Source organism: Ambystoma mexicanum, chromosome 14 (assembly GCF_040938575.1).
Source record: "Ambystoma mexicanum isolate Mex_15411 chromosome 14, UKY_AmexF1_1, whole genome shotgun sequence".
Lineage (NCBI taxonomy): Eukaryota > Metazoa > Chordata > Amphibia > Caudata > Ambystomatidae > Ambystoma > Ambystoma mexicanum.
The window spans coordinates 595,800,465-595,828,107 of NC_090940.1; the positions used below are offsets into that span (position 1 = coordinate 595,800,465).

The 27,643-nt window shown below is 45.5% G+C and overlaps 1 protein-coding gene across 2 annotated transcripts in view; it reads left to right on the forward strand.

The window, feature by feature from the left end:
* The window catches only part of ZC3H14 (zinc finger CCCH-type containing 14), a 437,675-nt gene that overhangs the window by 237,820 nt on the left and 172,212 nt on the right, over window positions 1-27,643 (forward strand). For both annotated transcript variants that reach the window (XM_069637953.1, XM_069637954.1), the window contains exon 9: window positions 12,682-13,002. In XM_069637953.1, coding sequence (XP_069494054.1) covers window positions 12,682-13,002 — 321 coding nt within the window. The remainder of the gene's footprint in view (window positions 1-12,681; window positions 13,003-27,643) is intronic.

The window sequence follows — 27,643 nt, forward strand, 5'->3', positions numbered from 1 at the left end:
ACGAAGACGGGGGGAAGTGTTCCCCTCCCATCAGTCACCGATAGGAAGTGAGGTGAAATTAGATAAGGACGTGGTTGTGATCACGCCAAATAAACCAGAGCCCCTGAAACCTTCCAGGACGGAAATCATTTTCTCAATGTTTAAATCAAACAAGATCTCTGAAAAATATAAGTCTCTGCAAGTACTATTAAGGGGTCCAATCAACAGAAAGAAAATCGAAAAATATAATGTCTATGACCAAGCAGAAATCAAACGGTTCGAGAGCCTTTTTGAGAAATCTGCACTCTCCAACCACCAACGGGCAAAAGACCAACATCTAAAAGTGCAAGAAAATAACTGACGCTTCCTCCTGTGGAAGTGGCTAGTGATCTGTTGATGACACCTCCAACTGAGAACCAAGTTTAATAGTTATTTTAGTTGTGATTCTTAACAATTGTAACACATAGATTTGATTTTAGCTTGTGCGCCGAATTACGTATTTTTAGAAATTATATTTTAAAACCTACCTGACTCACTCCTACTCGCCTGCCTTGCTAGTGTAACGAAGTTGATGTGGGCAAGATTTAAAATTTGAAGACTCTGTATTTTGGCACACACGAGACACGAGACAGGAGTAAAATACAGCCCCCAGAAGGACTGTAGTTCATCCTACAGTACTTGTTTCGTCCACAGGCGCGAACGCACCAGCGCGAACAAGACCAGCGTGTCTGTGCGGGTCCATGCGCGTTCGTGCAGCTCTGCAGTCCACTCTCTCACAAAACGGTTGTAGGCGTAGGTATAGCACTTCCTCTCTGCCATTATACTACATGGGGGAACCATGGTACAGTCCAAGGGAATTTCTAGCAAAGTAGAAAATGTTTGCCCAACTCTTAATGATATACCGAACAAACATAACCAAAATAGTATTGTTAACACTATGAGAAATGCCAGTGTACACACTGAACTAACCATTACCTTGCTAAATACTCGTTCATTGGTTAAACATTGTACGGAACTGCATGATTATACTCAAGAGCATAACCAGATATCATGTGCCTTACGGAGACATGGCTCACGGAAGCCCATGGGCTGACCATAGAACAGGTGACCCCTCCTGGCTACGTGTTCTTTGGGAAGCATAGAGAGAATAATATTGGAGGGGGGAGTGGCCATAATCTGCAAAAAGCAGTTGGGGTTTTATGAGGCCAAAATAGAGTGCACTGGATGTGATATTATCCATATGAAACTGACCTAAAACCCAAACTATAGTCTGAATCTGGTCTTACTTTACCACCCATCAGGAGAAGTATTTGATTTGAACGAAGATTTATTCAAGCTGATTGCACCTATGTTGACTGCGAATTCAGGGCTGGTCATATTGGGCGACTTTAAATTATGGAAAAATGACAAAGCAGACAAGAAAGCAATTCTCTTGGAAAAAATGATAAATATTCATCAAATCACCTATCACAGTACTGAACCCACGCACAACAAGGGACACATCTTAGACTTGGTCGGTCGGGGAAACGTCCAATTTGGGCCTATCTCGACCACTCCATGTATCTGGTCGGATCACTTTTTTTCTGACATGTTGCCTTGGGCTTCCTGTTAAATCTGTAAGAGTGCATGCCAAGGCACACACGATCACATTACGGAATTTTAAGAATATCACTTCTGATATTTTAACGACCAGCGTGGAATCACTTATAAACAAAACAGATGACTCTGATGATCCTGAAAGACTTATAAAAGTCTACAATGATGTCATGTTAGAAATGTTAGATAAATATGCACTCATGAAAGATAAAACAGTTAAAGACCTGCCCAATCGTCATAAGTGGTTCTCTCCTGCACTAGCTGAACTTAAAGCTAGCAAAAGGCAGGCTGAGCATACCTGGCATAAAAACAAAACAAATGATAATTTGCTGGCCTGGAAACTTATCGAAAAGTGTTATAAAATGATGACCATAGAGGCAAAGAAATCTTTTTATGACGCTCAAATAAACTAAGCTGGAGATAAAACTAAGGAACTTTTCCGCCTCTTCAGGACATGGGAGAAACCCGCTGTCTGTAAACCCTCTATTAAACCAACTACAGATGACTGCAGTAGGGTCCAGAGGGCTTTTGCTGACAAACTGTTGAAGGCACGAAAGAAAATCGAGCAGGAAATATTAATTTCTCCCTTGTCAAATTCTTTGGCAATACCTGAAACTCCCAAAACAGTCAACCCCATTAATTCCCCAGGTAATTTTAACTTTAGAGAACCGAACTTAGCCGAAATGTTGCTGTTACTGAAAGATATGCATCCGTCAAACTGTCCAGGGAAATTTTCCCCTCAAAACATATATTGGAGCATCGAGAATTGTTTGCTCCTTTTCTTTGCCGGTTTGTTAGATCTTCCTTTCGTAGAGGTTCTATCCCTCACTCTATTAAAAATGTGGCTGTTACGCCCTTGTTAAAAAAAACAGGTTTGGATCTGTTGGATGCGGCTAACTTAAGACCTATCACAAATACGTTATTCTTTCTTAAACTCATTGATAAGGCAGCGACTACGCAGATACAATCCCACGTACTCAATTCTGGCATACTGCATGTGAAGCAATCAGGCTTCCGAAGCTTTCATGGAACGGAGACCGCACTACTGGATCTCCAAACACATATGCTTGGTAAATTAGAACACAGCAAGTCGGGGCTGCTGATGCTATTAGATCTATCGGCAGCCTTCGACTTGCTGGATCATAAAATTCTGCTGAATAGGATGGCGTCGGTAGGTGGACTCTCCAAAAATGCCATTTCCTGGCTTAGATCCTTTTTGGAGGGTCGCCAGTCCCGTGTCCGTTGGGGTGACTGTGCCTCTGAGCCACAGATTATAACGCCAGTTCCCCAGGGGGCATGTCTTTCCCCCCTGTTGTTCAATATTTATATGCTTCCCTTATGTGTCGAGCTGGAATCTCTAGGGATCTTTTTCTGTAACTATGCAGATGATTTCCAGCTGGTATTGAACATAATCGGGAATTACGAGGCTGACCAACAAACGGTAGCTGAAGCATATGACGTCATAAAACAATGGATGTCAACAAATTGGCTTTGCCTAAACGCTGCTAAAACCGAGCTGATGCCCTTTGGCTCCCAGCACACTCAATCCAAACTAAGCCAAGACTACACATATTTTACGATAGAAGGTACTCAAATTAAAATCGTGAAGAATGTCAAGAATCTGGGTACCTATATGGAGGAAAGTCTTGATAGTGAGGCACACGTTACAGCCATTTTGTACCAACACTAACTACCATCTAAAGGTACTTGGACAAGTAGCCCGGTTAATATCGGTAGAAAACCGTATAAAACTTGTAAGAGCAGTAATACTGACACGTGTGGATTATTGCAACGCACTGTTGGGAGGAGCCAATAAGGCCGATATACAACAGTTGCAGAAGACACAGAATGCAGCCGTGAGAATTATTTTTCTGATGAAAAGTTGAGAACCCACTAGTGGGGCAAGAAGAAAACTTAATTGGCTTCCAGTGGCAGCCCGGGTCCAATTTAAAATACTTACTACATGCCATAAGTGTATCTTTGGAAACGCTCCTCTATATTTGAAGGAGAAGATTAGCATTTATCAACAGACGAGAAGCCTACGATCCTCGGTTGGCTCTTTGTTGGTTCTGCCCCGGATAAAAAGATCTTGTGGTTCAGGGCGGGCCTTCCATGTCTGAGGTGCCCAAGCCTGGAACTCTCTTCCACCACAAATGCGTAAGACAGAAAATCATCTTGCCTTCTGTAAACAGTTGAAGACAATTCTGTTTAAATAGAATAACTCCAGCTCTGTTTCTATCCTACTTCTATCTTTCGGCGCCTGGATGCCTGTGGGCTTTGGCGCGTTATAAGCGCAATTAACATAACATAACAAGAGGAAGTAATCAATCTTTCCGATACCTGTTTTAGTGATTTGATTGAAGAAATTGAGAGGGTGGAAGATGATGAAAATTGAAATGATCTGAGTAGATCGGAATGGGCTGAATTGAGACCCAAATGGCCCTAGCTACTCAACCTCAAAATATTCTGAAGCAAAAGCCCAAAACCAAGAGAACACAGCCGACAGTAAGAAAAGTTTCAGTGAGATTTAGAACAATGGAAGAAAAGAAATTTCGCACGCATCAAGATCAATAAATCCTGCCAGGAAAAACGTAGCAGGGACCAAACAAGAGTGGGAGTCCCAGGGCCAGTTTCAAAGATGGAAATGCAGAAATCTGAGACCACGAGAAGAGGTGGCTTTAATGGTTAGCCCTAAGGTCAATCTTGAACTAATTATTGCGGGCCTATTGTTCCGATTATGAATAGGAGGAATGTCTTGAGACTGCTGCATTGTATCCTACCATTACAACAAATATCTACAGAAGACATCAAGGTGGTGGAATTCTTACTGGAAAAGAGGACGGGCTGAGTTATTCTGCATCTGGCCTCCCAGTAGAAGGACTTGCTTTTGACACAAAATGAGAAACTCCTACTGTTGGAGTACGAAATAAGTGATTACCAGGTGAGGATTACAGCCAACTGGAAGGAGGCGACAGATGACAATAACAATAACAAGATAAAAAGGGTCTCAATCGTAAATATCCCCAGAAAAGGAAATAAAAACTGAATGGAGGATATACATGCGGGTAAGCAAAAGCCCTCTGCCTTTTCAAAAAAGGATCTTATTCCATTAAAGTTCACAGTAGAAAAACAGAAAAAGAAGCCCAATCCTAATGGGGAGAGGCACATGGATACAAGGAAGGATGAAAGAGCTTGGGATTGGTTAGCAGGGGCTTTAGGAAACCCAGGCCAGGAATAGGCTGATGGTCCTACTACCATCCAGACCCTTGAGAGTCGCGTTGTGGAATACGAGAGGATTTCGAGCTCTCTTTACGGAAATGTCTCTTCTTTTGGAGAAATTTGATGTCCTGTGTTTCCAAGAGACATGGCTCCGATCAGTACCCTTATGCGAATGATATGTGGCCTATCTGAATCCAGCTCCCAAAGGAATCCCCGGGCGCCCCTTCTCAGGCCTGCTGACTCTGATAAAAATGCAATCGGGTCTTAATGTAATCAGCATTGAGTTCCCTAGTCAATATGTGCAAATCATGAATTTAACAAGATCATCGAATGGACTGTGTATTCCCTATCTTCTAGTTAACATCTATTGTAGAGTGAATATGGCTTAGGAAATTCATGGATTCTATAACGAGGAACGTGGATAAGGCCAGGAGGGAATGGGACGATGCAAGGATAATTCTATGTGGTCATCTAAATATCAAACTACTTAACAAAGAAGGAAGCCCATTGAAACACTGTGAATGGGATGAGAGTGCTCGTATCTGGATGACAAGCATGAGGATAAGAGATATGCATATGCTCAATGCTCAAACAGAGGGAGGCATCCCAGGTGGATGTACCTGGGGGAGAGGGTTATTAACATCTTGTATTGTCTACTGCTTTGTGTCCGAAAATCCTAGAATGAAGGTAGATCGATTTGAGAGAGTGCAACAAGTCAAGTGATCATGACCTGTTGACGATATTGATATCTTTGTTGGAACCAGTGAAGTGTTTGGAGAGAATGGGGAAGGTGGAGTTGGTATGGTTAAGAACAGGTTAAGGTTGAAAAATAAAGATGTTATCCAAATAGTTAGCCAATACAAAGCGCTGACCCAAGGTAACCCGAAAAGGGTAGACTATTACGGTATTTGTACGTGAAGGATTTCTGTCAGAAGGGGGGCTCTAAGGGTAAAGGAGATCTGACCCCGAAACATGTATATGACATGGAATTGGTGAAGGCTAGACGCCAAATGTGGGCTACCATTCGAAGGATTTGGAGGGATGGTGAAATGTTAAAGAATCCACAAAGACATACAAAAATATCGGAATTGGCTGATTGCCTCTCGGATAGGGAGAGCCCAGCGGGACGCAGGGCATATGCTGAAAACGGTATGTGCTAAGAATATGAAAAATCTCTGGGAATTGATAAATAATGGAGGTAACTTTAGGGCGGCCAATTCTTTAAGTATGGTTGCGGAAGAAGCCAGGGTGTCCCACTATACTACCCTATTTACTAACCCTGGAAACCTAAAGAGCGAGGGAGGGGGCTATGTATCTTTGAGATGGGATTTTGTGTTCGATGAGGGGGAAGCTCAGTGGATGATTGGGAATTTGAGCTTATCTAGAGCAGCGGGGCCAGATGGGCTATTTAATCTAGAACTGAAGAAAAATAAGGAACAGTGGGGAAAACTCCTGGTTTCCATGTTTGCACAGATCATGCTGAACAGGGAGGTACCAGCCTCTTGGCGGCAGGCGAACATAGTCCCGATATTCAAGAAGGGAGATAGGGCAGATCCCAAGAACTACAGCCCTATCGCACTCCTTGATTCTTAGGGGAAATTGTTTGCAACCATGCTGTTAAGAGATTTGAAGGCCTGGGCGGATAGGAGTGGAATTCTGGATCCAAGACAAACTGGTTTTGTTAAGGGTGTAGGGACAACCCTCAATCTTTATTATTAATATTCTTAAAGAGAGAGCCCTGGATGCAAAAACATGTCGCATTCATGGACCTCGAACAGGCCTTCGGCGTAATCCGAGAAAAGCTCTGGGCTAAATTGAGAGCCTGGAATTGCCCCGTCGACCTGGTTGAGGCCATGGAGTCTTTGTATTCCAACACCTGAGTATGAATTAGATTGTCGAATAGAGGTCATCTGACTAGGAAGATTCCTACATACTGAGGATTAAAACAGGGTTGTGCATTAGCCTCCCTGTTATTCTGCCTTTAGATTGCAGATTTAGCGGCGTCACAGAAGGATGTGGTGGCCTTTCCTCCAAGAATCAACTCAACTGAAGTCCCCTGGGTACTATTTACAGACGATTTGGTCTTTTCGGATTTAACGGCCATTGGCTTTCAGAGGAGAAATGAGAGATTCAGAAAACTTCTTACGGAAAATGCTATGAATAATAAATAATAATAATTTGGCATTTATATAGCGCTACGAACCCTCAGGTATCTGAGCACTGCTTATTATTACCCACGATGTGTGGTGCTCATTTATCGACCTCGGAAGGATGAAAGGCTGAGTTTGGCCCCGCCGGGATTCGAACCTGCATTAGCAGGCTCTGCACGGATGTCAAAGCGAGCGCTCTACTCGCTGTGCCACTTGACCGGCTATGAAGGTCAATGTGGCGAAATCAAAGCTCTTGACCATGAAGTCGGTGCATAAGAAGAAGGGTGGGTGGGGGTTTCACGTGGAGAGTGGTGGTTAAATCCCTTGAAATAGTGGAATCCATGATATACCTGCGGGTGGTGGTAAATAGGAACCTGGATGAAAATGGCCATTATATACATATAAGGCCCAAGTTATCTTCATTAACTAACCAGGGAAAGGCCCTCCACCGAAGGTACGGGAGATTCTCGATGGTACCAATCATTATGTTTTATAAACAGAAGATCACCTATATCCTTAATTACGGGGCTGAGGCTGTTCTGCATTTATCCTGGCAAATCTTGGAAAGGCTGGAGGTTTTTTTTGGCGGCAAGTTTTAAGACTCCCTAACTCGCTTACGATGAACTCGATCAGACACAAATTGAGACTGCAGTCTCTCGAGTCTTTAGTGTTATGGAAAACAGTGGCCCTCTACAGGAAATGCTCATAGGAACCTGCAGTTATCCCCTTTGCTATCTTTGACCCCAGTAAAGTAGGTCAGGATAGATCCTTAACTCAATGGAGAAGGAAGGCGGAAATGATCTTGGAAGATAAAGGTATAGAGATGAGTGATTTGGTGGCAAATCTTGTCAAAGTTAAAAAGAAACTCCCAAGATTTATATTGGGTAACAGTGGAGAAATGGAGTCAGGATAAAATGAGACGGCCACTTGATCGGGAGCAAAAAGGTCTAAATTACATACTGGTATATCTTCAAAAATGTCCGTCGCCGGTGTATATAGACCTCCTTCTCGGATGTCGTTTGAACATTTTGAATATAAGCGAGGTTCAATGGGCAAGGAAAAGGCCTGGAATTATGAATGCACAATGTAGATTCTGTAGGGAAATAGGAGGTGTTGAAACATTGCTCCATCTAGTAAACACTTGCAAACCACTAAGGGAAGTGAGAAGTACATTTATGGAGGGATACATGAGCTCCTGTGGGTCATTGTTGCCCGCGCAATGGTGGGAATGGGAGCTTTTAGGCGAAAGAACCAGCCTCACCATTGCTGCTATTAAGATGGTGGAATTCATTCTAAAAGAAGCTGTGAAAGTGGAGGGCGAGTGATTTGGAAGTAGAGTGAATTAGGTTTTTCTAAAATGCAGGATTCTCTCTTCTTTTCTTCTCCTCTTCCTACTGTCGACCTTGTTTTAAAAAAAATTGTTTTAAACAAGTAGTGATTTGGAGATTTAAGCAGATTATTTTATTTTAATTATTTTATTGAAGGTAGTGTGGAAAATTAGTTAATTTGATATGGAGGATTTGTATATTAAAGGTTTGAATTCTTGTTTTCTAAACCAATAAAACATTAAAATAAAAAATACAAATATTGCTGGGAAAGGTTTTTATATAGTCTTCATTGGAATATTTAAAGTGCTCACATGCTCTGAGAACCTGTTTAACCTTTTTTCCTTTCTTTAACCTTTCCTTTCTGCCAATCTCAGAAGTTACGAAGTGTAATAGTGACATATAAAGGAAATTACTGTCCTAGTTAGTGAAGTCACCTCTGGGTGTAGGAAGTGTGTAAGAAGCATCTCCAAAGAGTATCTACTAGCTTTCTTATAATTCTGAATAATTATTTTAAAGTGTATTTGACTGCTAAATATAGTGCCCTTTTTAAAGAGTTCCAATTTAAAACGACCGTTAAATAATTATTTTAACTAAAAACCTTGAGTGTAAGTGTTACTTTGATACTTGTATTTGTGGATTTCATTGCTACAGCTCTACAACTCTTTTACCCTTCTTGAGTGCTGGACCCATGAAAGTAAATGTAAATAAGACAGGGGTAATCTTACTATTCTTGGGAACAGTAGTTCACCCAAGAAAATGTAGTTAAACATTAAGAGAAGTCCAAGGGACTTCTCAGTGGCACTGCACAAAAGCTGCTGTGTCACAATGCAAAAAGCAGATGCCTATGGAGTTTACCAGACTCGATAAAACACTAAGGAACACAGAAAATCATAGTCCGGAAAACACGAGTGAGAAAAAAGGTCCTACTCACTCAGGAGTAAAAAATTTAAAAGCCCAGAGTCCAGCAAAAGAGCTGGGGGTCTCTAAGGTTAAACGGAATTGGCACCGAAATGAAAACTCTTCCTAACATTCATGCTTTCTAAGGCCTGTACCAAAATAAAAGTAAATCGGCGTGCAGTTATTATAAACTAACAGTTATGGTTAAGCCCTCTTAATTTGGTCCAAAATGTATTTGATAAATAGGGGGAAGGTCTTACCCCAATGTTTGGTCAGTTTTTGAACACATCTTCTGTATCCTGCAATTTGATTCATGCCGATAAAAATCCAAATATGTATTCTGTCTTCGATCGTGTCACCATCCCTTTGCACTCTTATTCCCTTTCTCAAAGAGGAAGGTAAAAACTGTAGTGTAAATGTTTGCATGGGAAACGAAATAGTTTTGAAATGGCAAGAGTAAAATGCATTGAAAAATACTGATAAGCCAATTGTATGGAGACATAGTTGTACCCACAATATGTGCAGGCACTGCCACTGGAGATCACTTTAATGTTATGCCCACAATATGTAGCAGCATTCTTCCTGCAAATCACTGTTTGATGTTGGGCCCACACTATATGCAGACATTGCCACTATAAATTACTTTGATGTTGTAATCACATTGTGTGGCAGCATTTTCAATGTAAATCACTTTCATGATGCTGCACCAGCAATATATGCAAACGCTGCCACTGTTGAGCATTTGCATGATGCTGCTGCAGCCACCCTCCTCCCGCCATACACATTCACCCATCATACTTGTGCACACATGTTGGGGGGAATTCCCGGAAATGTGCTAATTCCCTCCACCTTAGAGACCCCCAGCAACTTTGCTGGATTTTGAGGACTTTTTACCTGGAGAGAGCGAGACCATTTTTCCCACTCTCTCATGTATTTGAATGTGGTTTCTGAACTTTGTGTTTTTTTTTGTTTATGGAGCCTGACAAACTCCATAGGCATCATCTTTTACATTGTGTCACCCAGCACCTTCAGTGCAGTGGCACATGGAAGTCTTTCAGATTTCCCAAGGTTTAAATACCATCTCTGGGACAAACTACTGTTTCCAGAGCAGTAAAGTGAAATTGACTACTTACATTTGTAACTTTCTGGACCCAGCACACACTATCTTCCAATAGGTGCTGGAGGCGTTACCTAGTATCCCCTTTGTCTAGCTTCTCGTGTAGCATTTTTAATGTTACCCTTCCTCACTGAATGGCTGGTGGCAGTGGTTTACCTTTAACTACCGTGGTGTGCATTTACCGCGGGCTGCGTTCGCAGCTGCAGTAAAGCACCCAAAGGTGCCATTTTTGTCAAAATGGCTCGAGTCTTCTTTTTTCACCATTTCTTTGTGGAAAGGCCCTTCCTGAGATTTACTCTGTGCCAAACCAGGTTTGGTCCCTTTGTTTGCTTTGCCTTTGGCGGGATTCACAAGTGAAGTCCGCCTTTGGCTCCAGGGTGTCTGGGGTGGGCAGGAAGTGAGGGAGGTGCCCGGAACTCCCTGTGCTTATTCTGCTAGGAGGCCCAAATGCAGTCTGTAGTGATTTGCCGGCTGACTGTCCAGCAAGGACAGCCACCCTGGTGGGTGACTGACAGCTAGGCTGGAATGAATGGGAGAGAACAGAATAAAAGACAAGGCTTTTGGCTTGGAAGGCAGAGTCGACCACTGGACGAAGGAACCGAAGAAAAACTTGAAGAGGACCCCTGCTGCAACTCCTGGACCGTTGGTTTCCCTGGTGAAGACCTGCTGCTGAGCAGAAACTACAAATTCGTATCGACAGAGAAGCCCCTGCAAGGAGTTGGTGGGACCAATAAACTCCAAAGTAAGCCACCTGAACATTCTCTGGGAGCTGGTTGACTTTCTACATAGTTGCTGCTGGAAACCGAAACGTCAGGTAAAGGAACACCAGATTGCTTACGTTGCTTTTAAGCCACAGGAAGCAGGACTGACCGAGCCTGAGCCCCCTCAACAGAGTGCGGGACCCCAGAAGCAAGGAAAGCCCAACTCGACAGCCGGGAACCGTGGTGTTGCTATTTGCGGTAGACGCGAGGAGCTGACACACCAAACAGCCACTTGTTTGAAGATTGCCGGTTGCGAGCAGTGACCGTCCCATTGCAGTGCAGGAGTCCCCAGAAGTCCTCCCTCTTGTCCCCACGACTGAGGCCCAGGAACAGTGAGATCTGTAGAGCTGCACAGGAACAAAAGTCATCTGCTGCACTTTTTCTTCAATACAAAGGTACTGTAAAAGTCTGAGAGAACTTACCTCTTGCTGTAGAGTTGCTTGCATCTTCTACTACTCACAGGTCTAACGGCTTGTTGCCCTACATTGATTCTTTTTTTTCTTCAAAGACTTCTAAAACATTGTGCAAAGACTTTTTCTACTTACCAGCAAGAAGTTCTTCAGCTCATATAGACTTGCCCATTGACTTTGGCTTAACCTGTTTCACTGAATGACTCTGATTGGGGGATCTGAAAGTATTTGCATGCTTAAGAATATTTGTGGTCTCTTGTATGTTCTAATAACCTTTTTCTTTGACTTGCTCTTAAATTACTTTAAATGCAACAGTGATATATTAATGTCCCCAGCCCCCTAGCTATTGAAGTCACCTGAGGGTGTAGGTTGTGTCTGTGGGCCATCCCAAAAGGGTACTTACTGATTTAGAAATATTAAGAGTGTGTATTTTGTGAAGTATATTTGGTTGTTACTGTTATATTGCTCCCTTCTGAAGGCTTACCTTAACTGATTGATAAATAAATTAATAATTGTTTATTCATGAAACCTTGTGTGTAAACGTTTATTTGAATACTTGTCACTGTGAATCTCTGTGTAACTCCCCTACAGCTCACATTGACCCCTCTTGAGATAAGCCTGACTTCTCAACACGCTACCAAAGTGTGTAGTACAAGCTTATACCAAAGGTTTGGTTTCCTATTACCTTTAGTCAGGGTTGTTGTAGTGCACCCAAATGGTACTGCATACAATTGTGCCTAACAACACATATATGCAGTCAAGGTTTCTCACAGACCCACTCGCCTGCACTCATAAATTCACATGCACATAGTCACATGCACAAAAAAACAAACTGCATACCGTTCAAATCATGCACGCAAACCAACACAAGAGGGGCATCATGATCTGCTGCTTCAGTCTGCTCTCTAGTCTGAGCCTTCTGCAGGATGTGTGATGGGACCGCACAGTTCCAGACAGGAAATCTTATCTCACTCCTGCACAATTGTTTTTTTAGGAATCTAATGAAGGAATACATTGGATGATGGGGAGGACTACATGGATAAGTGGTGGGGGTTGGAGGGTGCACGGCCATCTTCTCCCCCTCCCCCCAAGTGTCAAGGAAACATCTGAAGCTCTACTATTTTCCTTATAATGATAATTTAATCGTGTAGTATGCTTGATGTTTTATTTGACTGTGTTTGCTGCGAGTTTCTGTGCTGATCAGTCTTTTTTTCCTGTTTAAAGCACCACCGAAGCAGACTGTGCCTGTGGCTCCAAGGACCCGCCTAACAAACGACGATCCTATGATCGAAATGATACGTGCCCAGAATATGTCCTCAAGATCTGGCTATCTGACACAGACTGATGCATTAAGGCCAAGTTACCTGGCTCAGGCAGAGCCAACAAGGACCAGCTACCTAACACAGGCAGAGGCTACACGGAGCAGCTACCTGACACAGACGGAGCCACCAAGGCCCAACTATTTGGCACAACCAGAACAAACTAGGCCCAGGTATTTGATCCAAGTGGAGCCTTCAAAAGAATCTGGCCTGGAAAGGCATCAAGGTATCTATGCTTAGTTAACTAAACTCTTATGTTTTGTTTTGCTTTTTTTTATTAATCTGGAAACTAATTTCTAAAAACGTTTCCCATTCCTTGAACACTAAACTACATCTTGATGAGATTCGATCATTGTTTTCCAGCACTTTCATAAAGTAAGCCAATATGGTGACTGCACTCTGGTCGTCTAATAATACAGTAGGCCTTCTTACTGTTGGAGATTTATCAGTTTTATGCCCTTTTCCATTCATTCAGTCTTATGTGCATTTACTTTTTGGGAACTGTGTTCTTTTTGTATTAACTTATCATGTGGAGTCTGCTTTCCTCCATACCTCTTAAAGGCATCAGTGTTTCATTTATGCAGCACACAGCTCCCTATGTGCAGTGTTGCTGGGAACCCTTTGGGTTCTCCTTTGATATTCTTTGACTATCCTTAAAAGCTACTGTTCTTAAGGATAGAGGGATACCTTGTATCCTTCCGAAAACTCGAACTTATGAGAAATTAGCATACACCACCTTATGTGGAGTGCTAAGGGGATACCTATTATCCCCCTTATCTCTGCTCCTGTGACTTTCTAGTCACAATGACAACCCTACAGTTATGACTGGTGGCAGTGGGTGTATTCTACCAACTATTGTGATATTGTTTAATGCAGAGTGTGTTCACAATCTCGGTTATCCACAATAGGGTCACCTATATTGTAACATGGTGGATTTTTTCTTTTTTTGTCATTTCTTGTGTGGTTGTCCTTTGTACGGCCCTTCTTTTACCATTCTGGGAGGAGGACGTCTGTGTGTGAGTTTTGACTTGGCGGGATCCCTTGGGTGTCCCCGCCTATGCTCCAGTGTCTGTGAAGGCAGGAAGCAGAGGAGGAGTTTAACACTCCCCTGTCCTTTGTCTGCCAGAGTGCCTGAATGGAACTAGTTCCCACTGGGGGGCTGGCTGTCCTGATCGGGCAGCCACCCTCCCTTTCTGTAAACTGCTGGGAGAGTTTGCAGAGGATCGAATGGGAAATCTGAAAAAAAGGTGAGGTTCCTGGGGCAGAAGGTAAGTCGACCACTGGAACAGAAGATCCAAAGCTGCAGATGACCAGAGGCACCTGCAGACCCTTCCAGTAACCGTGAAGCGACCACTGCTGTCCTGAACCTGTTTTCTTATAGACGAAGGAGCTTCCTTTTGGCTGGTGGGACCAACCAGCACCGAGACGAACTACAAATTGAGCCATCTTCCGAGGTGCTCTGCATCTCCAGAGCTGCAGACCATGAATACCACGAGACCTCTGCAGTGCAGAATAACTTCTTTGTGATGCCGAATCCGTCCAGAACTTAGGTGAGCTCCAGTTGGACCTCCAGGGGCGCGATCCGTCTCATCTAGGTCCCCCTCACCAGAAGTCAGGACTTCAGAAGCGAAGAAGATCGACCGGACGAATACCGTCCTTTGTTGGTGCTGAGAAAAAGGCACCAAAACCGCAAACCGGCCGCGTAGACTGAAGAAATCTGTGCCAATGGTCCTCTCTCTCGCGACTGCTGCTGAGACATCCCATACAGAGTCCTTCCTTTTGTCACCAGACCAAGGAATCCGGAGACCGGGTCTGTCGCTGCTGCACAGAGTAGAATCCAGCTATGTTAATTTCCTCTAACCTAAGGTACTGTGGGGTTGAAGGTTTAACTTACCTTGAACCGAATAGTTGCTCCAGTGTGACTGGAGTATGTGAATAGGTGTTTGGGTGTCCACCCCTACCTCTGGTTCAGGCTTTTCAGCTTGTGTCCTTTAGGGCGTCCTTTGCAGGGTCCCCCTAACTTGTGTTGTATTTACTAAGCATCTTTATCCTGTGGAACCTTGCTATTTCTACTTCTTCGTAAGACTTTGGCTACACTCCTACACTGACTTTTCGTATAGTTAGGGACTGGAATTTGAAAGCGTTAGAAGCTCCGAAAAGTGTCTCTATATCATGGCCCTCATTAAAAGTCAGGCGTTAAGGGTTTAACGGCGCTGTTGGCGCCGTTAACCCTTAACGCCTGATTCACACTTTAACGCCTGCCTTTTGCAGGCGTTAAAGTCCAAGGCGCTAAGCGACCTTGGTGCTAATTACGGCACCGTAATTTATGGTGCCGTAATTAGCGCCTTCCCCATCCCCATTATGCCCTATGGGGCAAAAATGGGAGTGGGGAAGGGCAAATGGTGAATGGGGAATTACCGCCCCACTCACCTTGGAATGGGGCGGTAATTCCGCCATCCACCATGGCGGAATCGGCATGGACCATGGTGCTAATAGCACCATGGTCCAACGCCTGACTTGTAATGAGGACCCATGTGTGTATAACCACCCTTTTTTCTTCCTAAAGATTTTATCTTATGTGGTTTTGCTAACTAAATACAATTACTGTATATCTGTTAAACTATGTGAGTGTGCGGTAGTACTGATAATACGGTAGAACTGTCATTAGTGCCAAATGCTGTAACAATTGTATCCGTAAGCAACTACTATTCAAGTAATGACTGTTGAAAATAATTCCTGTGTATTGGTAAGTTGAATGATATGGCATTTGTAACGTGCTTATACACAATTGTTTCAAGGCGCAACGAGGCAAGGAAGGCGGAATAGAGGGAGGACAGAGACAACGATCTTACTAGGCCAAGTGACATTGAGATTGTGCAAGTGCAGGGGTGGGGGGAGGGGAAAGTGCCAAAGGAAAGGGGGGGAGCAGTGCTGTACATGGGATCAAAACAATAACAAGAAGTGGGGCCAGCAGGTGCAAGGGTAAGTGCAGACAGCATGTGTCCAAAAGTGTAGGTAGGGGGACTCTAGGGTTACAGATACAGACCCAAGTGCAAGGGTTGCTGAGGAGGCAGTGCGGGTGTGCAACTGAGCGCGCAGGGACCTGGGCCCGAAATCAGAGGGTAGCCAGGTGAGCAGTGCAGTATCAGACAGGAACTCAACAGGGGACAGGAAGAGAGAAGGCAGAAGCAAAGAGGAATGTTTTGTGGTGCTTCCAGAACCGGAGAGGGTACTCCTCAAGTATCAGGGAGGCTGTTCTAGAGGGAGGCCCCAGCCGAAGAAAGAGATCTACCACCAACTCGATGTTTGGAGAAGCGACTGACCCTGAGGGAGGTGGAGGTGGAGGAGCGAAGAGGTCTAGTAGGAAAGTATTTACAAAGAGAGAGTTGGAGGTATTGAAGACCGAGGCCCGAGAAGGCCTTGTGGACAATGCAGAGGGTCTTGAACTTAATCCTTGCAGCCACTGGGTGTCAATGCAGAGATTTCAGTGCTGGAGAGATATGATCCCTGGGCTTGAGGCCAAGGACAATTCTCGCCGTCCTGTTCTGAAGGAGTTGCAGTGGGCGGAGAGTAGTAGCGGGCAGATTTAGAAAGAGGCTGTTGCAGCAGTGCAGCCTAGAGAGAACCAGAGCTCTAGAGACAGTGAGCTTCTGGTTGAAGGAGAGGAAAGGAAGAATACCTCAAAGGAGGTGCACTTGGTAGTTTGACTTCTTAGAGACGTCAGAGCTGTGAGGAGAAAAGGAAAGTGTGGAGTCGAAGATGATCCCAAGGTTCTTAGCCTCACAGGTGGAAGCAGGAAGAGGGCCAAGGGAGGCTGGCCAGAGAGTGACAGGAAATGAGGGTGCAGGTGTGCCGATGAGGAGAATCTCAGTCTTACTGGCATTAAGGCAGAGATCATTGGCGGCACACCACTCCGGGATAGCAGAAAGAGATGAGAGAAGAGGAGGTGGCAGAGGGGAGCCTGAAAACGAGCTGAGTGTCATCCGCATAGCACTGAAAATTGGAGCAGAGAGCGGCAATGCGGTGGGCGAGAGGTGCCAGGTATTGGTTGAACAGCCAGGGAGAGAGGTTAGACCCCTGGGGAACACCACAGGTAGAGAGTGAGATAGAGGAAAGGAAGGACCCAAGTTGGACCTGGGTTGGTCGATCAGAGAGGAAGGTGGTCAGCCAGGCCAGGGCCGGATCAGTGATACCCAGGTTATCGCGAAGGGGATTGAGCAGAATGGCATGGTTGACCGTGTCAAAGGCAGAAGAAAGATCAAGTAAGATGAGAACAGAGGGGAGATTAGAATCAAGGTTAGAGAGCAGGTCTTCAGGGATGTTCAGGAGAGCAGTTTCCGTGCTTCTGGCTGCTCTGAAGCCAGACTGATGGTCATGGAGACAACCAACGGATTCAGTGTGAAGATTGAGATGGGATATGGCCAGCTTTTCCAGGAGTTTGCCCAGGAAAGGCGTGATGGGAGATGGGGCGACAGTTAGCCGGACAGGAGGGGTCAACTGAGGGTTTCTTGAGAAGAGCGTGCACAAGTGAGTGATTCAGGGGGTGGGGGGAGGGAAGGCTCCAGTGGCGAAGGAGTGGTTGCAGAAGTCAGCCAGGGCAGGAGCAAGGGTGTCAATGTGGTCCTTGATGGTTTTGGAATAACGGGGAAGAACCTGTTTTGACGAGACTTTAATAGATCAGACTTGTCTAGAAATCTCGTCAGGGGAAGAACAGTGGAAAGGAAGAGAAAGAGGGAGGAGAGGTGGCCCCAGCGGGTGCGGGGGGTGCAGAGGTAGAGGAGAGAATAGAGGGAGGAGGATGAGAGCGTGGACAGGATGTCCTGGGATTTAGAGATGAAATGAAAAGCAAGGGCTGTGCAGAGGTCCTGGGAGGGGACAGGAGCGGTAGAGATTGCAGCAGGATTGGCCAGCACCTTGCAGATTTTAAAGCGTTTGGCCGACTTGTTAGATGCCTCAGAGACACGGGTTTGGATGTGGGCTCTCTTCTTAGTGCGGACAGAGAGCCGGTATTGCCTTTGGAGCAGGCGGCAGGCCAGTTTGTCAGAGGATTCACAAGTAGCTAGCCATTTCCTCTCAGCCACCCTGCACTTGCGTTTAAGGGTGACGAGGTCATTCATACCAGGAGTTGCACTTGGCTTTGGGCTTCAAGCGGATCCTCATGACAGGGGCAAGAACATCAAGAGTATCAGAGATAGAAGAGTGGAGCATGACAAGGGCTGTGTCAGGATGTGAGTCAGCCAGAGGAGGCGGAGTGGGAGAGAAAGCCTCAACTGACAAATGCTTGATGGGTCGGATGACCGAGAAGGTAGGTGGCAGTGCTGGAGTTGGCTTGGCCTGAGCGGTAGAGATGGAGAGATGGGAGGAATGGAGAAAGTGATCCCTCCAGGAGAGAGGAGTGGTGAGGGTTATAGAGAAGGGGGTGGGGAGGTCTGAGGAGATCAGAACATCCAGAGTGTGCCCTGCAAAGTGAGTCGGGGCAGAGGGGATTATAGAAAGAGAGAGTCGCATAGGTTGTGAAAGAGTCCAGAGGAGGGACAGGAAGCATCAAGGTGGATGTTAAAGTCTCCAAGAAGGAGGAGTTGAGTGGTCGAGGCCAGGAGGGAGGAGAGGTCCACCCACTCGGAGAGGAAGGAGGTGATCTGACCAGGTGACTGACCGATAGTAGTCACGGTAAGAGAGTGGCCAGGAGAGAGAGAGAGAGAGAGAGCCTGCAGACAAGGCAATCCACTTCAGGAAGATCAAGGCTACACCCCCTCCGGAACGGTTGGATCTGGGCACAGAGAGGATCTTGTAGCCATCAGGGAGGAGAGTGTCAAAGCTTGTGATAGAGCTGGCTGTGAACCATGTCTCGGTGAGACCAAAGACCTCAAGATCAAGTTCTTCCAGGAGGCGGCAGATGTCAAAGGAGTGTTTGACAGCTGAGCAAGAGTTAAGAGTGGCAATACGGAGAAGGCTGCCAACCTTGAAACACTTCCGGGCATGGGTACAAATCAGAGGTACGCCCTGCAGAGGTGTAGAAGGAGCGCGAGGGGCAGAGGGAGGCGGCAGAGGAAGGAGGAGAGGGCAGGGTAGCCAAGGAAGAGGCAGAGGGGGGAGGCAAGGAAGCCAAAGAAGGGAGAGAAGGGACAGCAGAAGAAGACAGGAAATTGATGAGGCGCGGTAAGCGTCTATCAAAGAGGAGAAGGGGGCCAGGAGGGCCTCCCACTGGGTGCCACCATTAATGGGAGAAGAAGAGAAAGGAGAGAGCACAGAAACCATATGAAGAGTCCATAGGTCTGGCAATGGAACGACAAAGAGGATGTCGGTGAGGGTCTGTCTGGAGGAAGCACTGGTATAGGTGTCAGTCATGGGGAGGCCTGGGTTGGAGACCAGAATATCCTTTTTGAACTTCAAACCAGTGAGGAGCGCATGATAGTCCATAGAGAAGCAGTTTGAAAAGATAGGAGAAACAGAGAGCACAATAGAGTAGGTGGGGGAAGAGGAGAAAGGAAGAGGGGTCGAGGGGAAAAGGGGGTGGAGACACTAGGGGAGGACGCAAGGATGGGCGCAAGCAGACGAGACTGAAAGGGACAAGACAATAGTGGACGATTGACTAAGTAGACAAGAGCCCAGATGGAAGAGCAGGCAGAAAACAAGGCAGTCTGGTAAGCAAATCAGTTTACCAGAGCATCAGGAACAAAGTCATTAAAAAGAGAACATAGAGAGGGTGGAGCACAGCAGAACACAGAACAGTATACAGAAGAACAAAGTAGTCGACAAATGTAAACCTAGAAGAAGGAAGAATGCAGCAGAACACAAATAATACAATGCAGGGAGGGAGGAGCGGGCACACACGCTGCGGTGCGAGAATACAACTTTTACAAATACACAACTTACTGTGCTATGGAGCAGCTGTCCTCACCCCAGCACCGGAGAAGTTGACGTTAGCGTTGCCCGATGATGATGATGATGGGGATGGCCTGTGGGTACAGAGGGAGTAAACGCATGTTGGTGCATGCTTACCTGCTGTCTGGGCAAGGGTTCGGGCCTTAGGTCCTACTGGTCCCAACAGGCCTTAACAGGAATTGCCCTTTTTTCTACACCCCTTCGCTTCGGATGCCTTTGATCTAAGAGTTAAGAGCAGAAAGGAGTGGCTAAGTAGGTGGGCTGGGCTCCGTTGTGAATCCGTATTCATCTACCGTCTTCTGAGTAACTAAGAATAAAAGTATATTTTAATATATTTTAATATGTGTAAGAGTTTCTTTGAACTATTGTCTTTCCTGGGTTCAATGTACTTACCTACAGCTCGCATCCTCCTCCTAAAATAAGCCTGGCTGCCCTGCCATTCTACCAAGATCCTTTGGGTAGTACAGATTTATAATAAGAGTTGGGGACCTGTACACTTTGGGAAAGTTTTATGAAGTCTTTCCCCAAATGGACTTCAGAAAAACTCCCCTGACAATTATTTTAAACAGTGGCACAGAACAAGAGATGACAACAATGCAACATTCAAATGTACTATAGTCCCTGAAATAACATGCCCTTCTTTATATTGCTATTCAATAACAAATGCTCTATTTGGAAGTTGTTTTATAGCAAACTGGCAAATAAAACCATTGTTATTTGCAAATGTTTGATTGTTAGGCGCTTATACAGGAAATGCATTCCGTTTCAAAGCGCCCACAGGGCAGCAGGGATGGAACATGGGATAGCAGTACAAACAAAAAATACAGAGGGGGAAGGAACGGCCAAACCCGCTATGCCTTGTGAGTATTCCGAGCGTGCAAGTGCACGAAGGAAGATGGCAGTGCGGTAGGTAATGTGGTCTCCGTGCTCGAGGGTGAGCCACAGATGAAGTGCTAGGTAAGGTAAGTGCTATGCGGCCAGGAGCTGCGTTGGGTGGAAAGTGCAAATCTCCAGTGCACAGAGTGTGCTGAGGCAAGTGCTGAAGGAGGACAGATGCTGGGGAGATTGGGTGTGAATGGTCAGAGGCCCAGAGGATGCATAAGTGTCCATGGCACCAATCACAACAACTATGAGATTAGCAGAGGGAGGAAGAAGGAAGGAAGGAAGGCGAAAGGAGGAGGAAAAGAGGAGAGTATTGAGGTTTTTTTTCAGAACTTCAAAAGGTCCTGCTCAAGACGCAGTGGAGGGGGGGGCTGTTCCAGAGGAGGGATCCAGCTGAGGAAAGCGAGTGGCTTCCTGCTCTCTGTTTAGCAAAATGCTTTACACACAGAGTTGGTGCCAGAGGAGCGTAGAAGTCTAGAAGGAGAGTATTTGGTGAGAGAGAGTTGCAGATAGTGTGGTCCCCAGCCCCAGTCAGCCTTGTGGATGATGCAGAGGGATTTGAATTTGATCCGTGCAGGAACCAGGAGCCAGTGGGGCTTTTTAGGGCAGGAGAGATGCAGTCCCTGGGCTTAATGGCAAGGATAAGTCGTGCTGCTCTATTCTGTATTAGCTGAAGGGGTCTCAGAGTGGAAGAAGGTAGATTGAGCAGGAGGCTGTTGCAATAGTCAAGCCTAGAGAGAACCAGACTCGGGAAACATTGAGTTTATAGAGGAAGGTGAGAAATGCGAGAATTCCTTTAAGAAGGAAGAGTTGGAAGTGGGGTTTCTTGGTAATGTGTTCTTATTGATTATGCCATATAATGCTCTGGTCTGAGATCTGTTATTCTCCACCAAAACCACCTTAGCAGGTTTGATGTCCTTTCTTTTTATTTGAGTGCTTACTAGTGATTTTAGGGGGGCTGTCACATTATAACTCTGCGTGCTTCTACTCGGGCAAACTCCAGATGTGGTCTGTATCCAGACACTATTGATAAACTAGCAGTATCTGGTTATGATCAGTGCTGCTGTCTTGAACCGGTTAAGGTTGGCAGAGCCATGGCCACATTTGCCCTCCTTTGTATCACATTCACTTTAAGTGTGTGTGTGTGTGTCTCCCTGTGTGTGTCCGTGTCCCCGCTTGTAATTGGAGTAACATCCAGTTTTCTGCAATCTGCTACAGGACCTTGCCTGGGAGCTCGGCATGCTCTACCCAATCTCTCCATCAATGCCTCGCTACCAGAGCGAATGTGTGCGCGAGTGTCTAAGTGATAGCAGTTCAGCAGACAGTGAGTACGGTAGAGGCATTACTACATACGATCTATAAGTGGCTGATTTCCTGGGATTGCCGTACTTGTCGATTTCTGCCTTGATTTGGGAAGCTTTGCATAGTTAACTTTGGCCTGGGTGAGGTTCTATTTTAACCATTTTTAATTGTTTAATTTTGTAACATTTTTTTTATTGAATCCTAATTGTACACCAGTGATTGTCCCACGTCTCATACTGACGAGACGGGCTTCTGGTGTTTTTGTAGGCCCGCTTAAACGTGTGGCTTTTTTCCTGCCCAGCACCATGACAAACTGAGCCATGTCAATCACATCAGTGGATGCAGTTTTTGAACTAAATGGTACGGAATGTTCTGAAAGGGGGCTTACCGTCATCCCAGCAAAGAACACCTTCCGTGCTAAGCGTGCTTGTCCCCTACACACAGTGAAATTGGGAGAGGGCTCTGCGGCTAACCCTAAAATCACAAACTTCTATTTGGCACGTGAAAAAGAAAGGCATAGTGCTGACTTCATCCTTACTGGAGCCTCAACTGAGGACTTTATACAGGAACTATCTGAGCCATTGAAGTGCCTGGGATCTAAGAGTATTGAACAGGTCTCATTGGCACTTACTAACATTACTGTCCCTGAAAGTGTTGGGAACATAGACGATACTTTGCCTGTATTGACTCAAGCTTCCTCTAGTCACTCTGTTTCCTCTCCTAATAATGACTCCCCTATTTTGGCAATTCCACTACTTGAAGCCAAAAACAATTACAACAGAAATGAGGGGGAAACTCTGTGCCTGGTACATTCCATTCCTCCATCAACTTTTAAGCTGACTTTGACCTTGCTAAAATCGTATTTGCCACCGTTGGTGTCGCACATCATCATCGATTACTCTCTCGCTCTTCAGGAATTCTATAATTCTGAATACCTCGATAATCTTCACCCTGTTCTACTGCGTCGGAATATTGGTATTTCTTCGCATAGCTCTATCCGTTCGACTGCTTCAGCTGATTTGGCAAACGAGAGCTGTTCCTCAGCAACTTCAGCATCTTAGAAACGCTGTTGACAGACTTGTTTGCCAAACGCAATGTTATTGCTGATAAGTTGGACTTACAAGTACTACAGCTCTCTAAAACAATGGGCATGGTAGAAGGGTTATTGAGGGCTTTTTTTTAGCCAAGAAGCAACTTGGATTGAATCACGTTTGTATGAGATACCCCTAGCTGCACTTGCGGCAAATGGCGCACCTTTGAACACTCAAATTAAGATTCCATTGGGTGACCCGAGGCTGACTGCAACGGATGAAACACACATTTGCCTCTTGGGAATGGCCTTGAGAGGTGTCCTTGTAGGGTTTTAACCAGGATCTGATGTATGGACCATTAACTAATGAGAAAAAGAGAAGGGGCTTAGTGGCAGCAGGATCTAGTGGGAACCTTGTGGCGCAAGCACTGAAGGCACCCCCAAAATTATTTCCGATTTTTCAATCTCCTTCTGTTAACGAGCTAACCCTAGGACTACTAGTAAGGCTGTCATTTCTTCTAATTGTGTGCTATTTGCAGAGGAGAATGAGGGAATCTTATCTATTGAAAATGATCCTCCTGACAATAATCGCTTGTGTCCTGCTGTTACTCTGTCTACCAGTGTCCTGCCTGATTCACACCTATTGACTCAGCCGCAGAGGCCCCAGGCTGAAACGACGAACTGTGGTAGCAATAACAATCATTTGGCTTCCACTTTGAACTATAATGGAAAGGGCACTGTGTTGGGTAAGAATTGGTGCAGTCACAAAGTGTGAGACTACTCAACACTTATCTGCTTGGTATTGGGTAACCCGCCTTTTGGTATAGGTCTGTACTACACAGGTTGGTAGTGTGATTTAGCAGCCAGGCCTGTCTCAAGAGGGGTAATTGTGAGCTGTAGAGCTGCACACATTTAATCCGTAAATAAAAGTAGCTAATTAACACTTATATTCAAGGTTTCAGTTATAAATAGTTATTTATTTAATTAACATACATTTTTAAATGAGCATTCTTTAAAAAGGCAATTTGTTGTAACAATGTAAATATATTTTAAAATTACTTTCCAGAATCAAAACAAGTTAGTGGATAATCTTTGGATATGCTTTTTACACAATTCCTACTCCCAGAGGTGACTTCAATCACAAGGACAGTAGTGGCATTTATATATCTCACCAGTATACATTGCAGATTCTGAGGTTGCAGAAGGGAAAGGTTTAGGGAAGGAAAAAGGTTAAACAGGTATCAAAGTCAATGGACTAGAAGAGTCTTCAGGGAGCCAGGACAGCCAAAGTCATTTGGGACACAGTCTATGGATCTGATGCACTTCTTAGATCAAAGTCTTGCACAAAGTTAGAGAGTCTTTAGAAAAATCACTTGTAGGGTCACAGGCTGTTAAGCCTGTGAGAAGTGAGTTGAACTCCACTCTAAAAGGTGAGCCAATGCAATTCCCAACTGAGAGGAGCACAGCAAAACAAAGCAATAAGGTAAGTACCCCAAGCCTAAACAGTACTTCTGGTTTGAAGAAGCGTGGTCCAGCTGGACTCTGTCTTGCTACAGCAATACAGACACTTGGTCCTGAGACTCAGTCGTGGGCATAAGAGGGAGGACGTCTGGAGGGCTCCTGCAGCGGTACTTGGGAGGTTCGTCGGTAGCTACGGGCCCTTTTCGGTTCAGCAGCACTTCGCGGTTTCAGGGCTTAGCAAACATCACCATTGCAGATCTTGGAGACCGGTTGGAGTCTCTTTGCTCCCTCGTTCCTGCTTCTGGAGGGTCCTTGGGCGTCCTCTTGAGCTTCTAGCGTATTCGTTCTGTGGCGGATGCTGCACTCGACTACAGACACTCGACCCCTGGCATTGGGGTCCCGAAGCAACGGAGAGGCACAGCAAGTCGGGGATGGTGGTACAGTGGAGTTCGTCTCGGGGTTAGTTGGTCCCACTAACCCAAGGGAGTAAGTTTTTCCTTTCGGAGCTTCTCTGTTGAGGTGAAAACGGAGTTCAGCACAGCGGCAGGGCTTTACTGGGAAATTCCAAGGTCCAGGAGGTTGCAGCAAGCTTCGTTCACAATTTCTCGATCGGGTTTTTCTCCCAGTAGTCGACTCTGCCTGTAGCCCCAAAACCCTCACCTTTTAAGCAGGTTTCTTCTATTCCTGCACAGCCTAGGCTGTCAATCACACAGCTGGGTGGCTGTCCAGCCATCCAATCAGACCTAGTTGCATTTAGGCATTCCTAGAGACAAAGGACAGGGGTGTTTTCGGGACCCTTCCTCACATCCTGTCCTTCCAGACACCGGAGCCAGAGGCGGGTTCAGGGCTGAAGCACGCCAAAGGCAGGACAAATAAAGGGCTCAAATCTATCTCAACCCTCAGAGTAAAACCCAAGAAAGGACTCCCAAAGGAAAAAAGAATACGGGGGCCATTTTGACAAAAATGGTCACCCCTGGGTGCTATACTGCAATTGAGGTTTAATTCAGACTACGGTAGAAAAGCACAATGGTAGGAAAAGGTAAACCACTGCCACCAGCCATTTAAAGTAGTGAGGGTGTTAGGGAGAATTCTCAAAAATGTGCTAGATCCCTCTACCTTAGAGACCCCCAGCAACTTTGCTGGATTTTGAGGACTTGATTTTTTTTAACCTGGAGAGAGTGAGACCCTTTTCCCCACTCTCTTATGTATTTTACTGTGATTGTATACACAGTTTATTTTTTGGTTATGGAGTCTAACCAACTACATAGGCATCATATTTTACAATTGTCACACAGCACCTGAAGTGCAGTGCCACAGGGAAGTCTTTCAGATTTCACAAGGTTTAAATACTCTGGGATCAACTACTGTTTCCCAGAGCAGTGGAGGGAAATTGACTTCACTTAGTCCTATAACATTCTAGACCCAGCACATCCTATCTTACAATAGAGTGCTGGAGGGGTTACTTAGTATCCCCTATATCTAGTTACTCATGTAGCATTCACATGTTACCCTTTCCTCTCAGAATGGCTGGTGGCAGTGGTTTTGCAATGAACTACCATGATTTACCCCGACCGCGAACTGTTCCCAGCTCCGGTAACGTTAAATCGCAGGAGCCATGTTTTTCAAAATGGCGCTGAACCTCCTTTGTTAAACTGGCCCCCGGTCTTCTTTTTTCACCAGTTCTTTGTGGAAAGGTCCTACTTGAGTTTTTCTCTGCACGCTAAATCAGGTTTGGTCTCTTTGTTAATTTGCCTTTGGCGGGCTTCAGGAGTGAAACCCGCCTCTGGCTCCAGAGTGTCTGGGGTAGGCAGGAAGTGAGAGAGGTGCCTGCAACTCCCTGTGCTTAGTCTCCTAGGACACCCAAATACACTCTGTGACGATTGGCTGGCTGGCTGACTGTCCGGCAAGGATAGCCACCCTGCTGGGTGAGTGCCAGCTTGGCTGGAATGAATGGGAGTGAACTGAATAAAAGGCAAGTCTTTTGTCTTGGAAGGCAGAGTCGACCACTGGACAAAGGAACCGAAGAAGAGCTTGAAGAGGACGGCTGCTGCAACTCCTGGACCATTGGTTTGCTCGATGAAGCCCTGCTGCAGGTCCGAATTGCCAAGTTCATCTCGACAGCGAAGCCCTTCAAGTACGACTTCTCCCTTTGAGTTGTTGGGACCAAGTGGTCGTTCCAGTGGTCGACTCTGCCTTTCAGTCCAAGAGACTCGCCTTTCAAACAGTTTTCCCCCTTTAATTCCAGCCTAGCACCACTCACACAGCAGGGTGGCTGTCCTTGCCGGACAGTCAGCCAGCCAATGACGCCACAGTGCATTTGGGTCTCCTAGGAGACTAAGCACATGGAGTTTCGGGCACCTCCCTCACTTCCTGCCCACCCCAGACACTCGGGCGCCAGAGGCGGTCTTCAGTCCTGAAGCCCGCCAAAGGTGTAGGAACAAAGGAACCAAACCTGGTTTGGCGTGCAGAGACAAACTCTAAAAGGACCTTTCCAAAAAGAAATGGTGAAAAAACATCTTGAAAAACATGGCTCCCGTGATTTTTAGCTACTAGTGTTCGTGGTCGGGAAAAATCATGGTAGTTCGTTGTAAAACCACTGCCACCAGCCATTTCGATAGGGAAGGATGGCATTTGACTGCTACATGAGTTTCTAGACATAGGGTTTCTAGGTAACCCCTCCAGCACTCTATTGGAAGATATTAACAAACTACAAGTAATTCAGAATAACGCCATCAGGGCAGCCCTCAATATACCAAAGAAATCGCATATTTCTGAAACTAGACGCAACCTGTGTTGGCTTCCAGTAGAGCATAGACTATCCCTCAAAACTCTTGCTCTAACACACAAAGCTAGGGCCAACCTCGCCCCTGCCTACCTCACGAATCAACTCACCTTGCATACGTCATCAACTCACCTTGCATACGTCATCAAGACCTCTCAGAACGGCCCAAATACAAACTATGTCCATACCGAGATTCAAACTCCAGAACAAGGGAGGTGCCAGCTTCCCTATACTGGCTTCAAAGTTATGGAACACTCCCTACCGCTCTCAGATCAGAACTCTCCTTCCATGTATTCAAGCGCAACACTAAACACTGGCTGCAGGACACGGACACCATGACAGTCTAACCTCCTCTGATCACTTTGCTTGTCTACTGCCGTACTTTATTTGCACTTGTCCTACTTATTTACTTGTTTCGCCCCTACTACTTGTATGTTCTCCCACTATCTTTGTAAGAGGGAAACCTTGTCTCTGCGGCCTGTTCTACTGCATTTTGTAACAATCATTTGTATGTAACTGTAACGA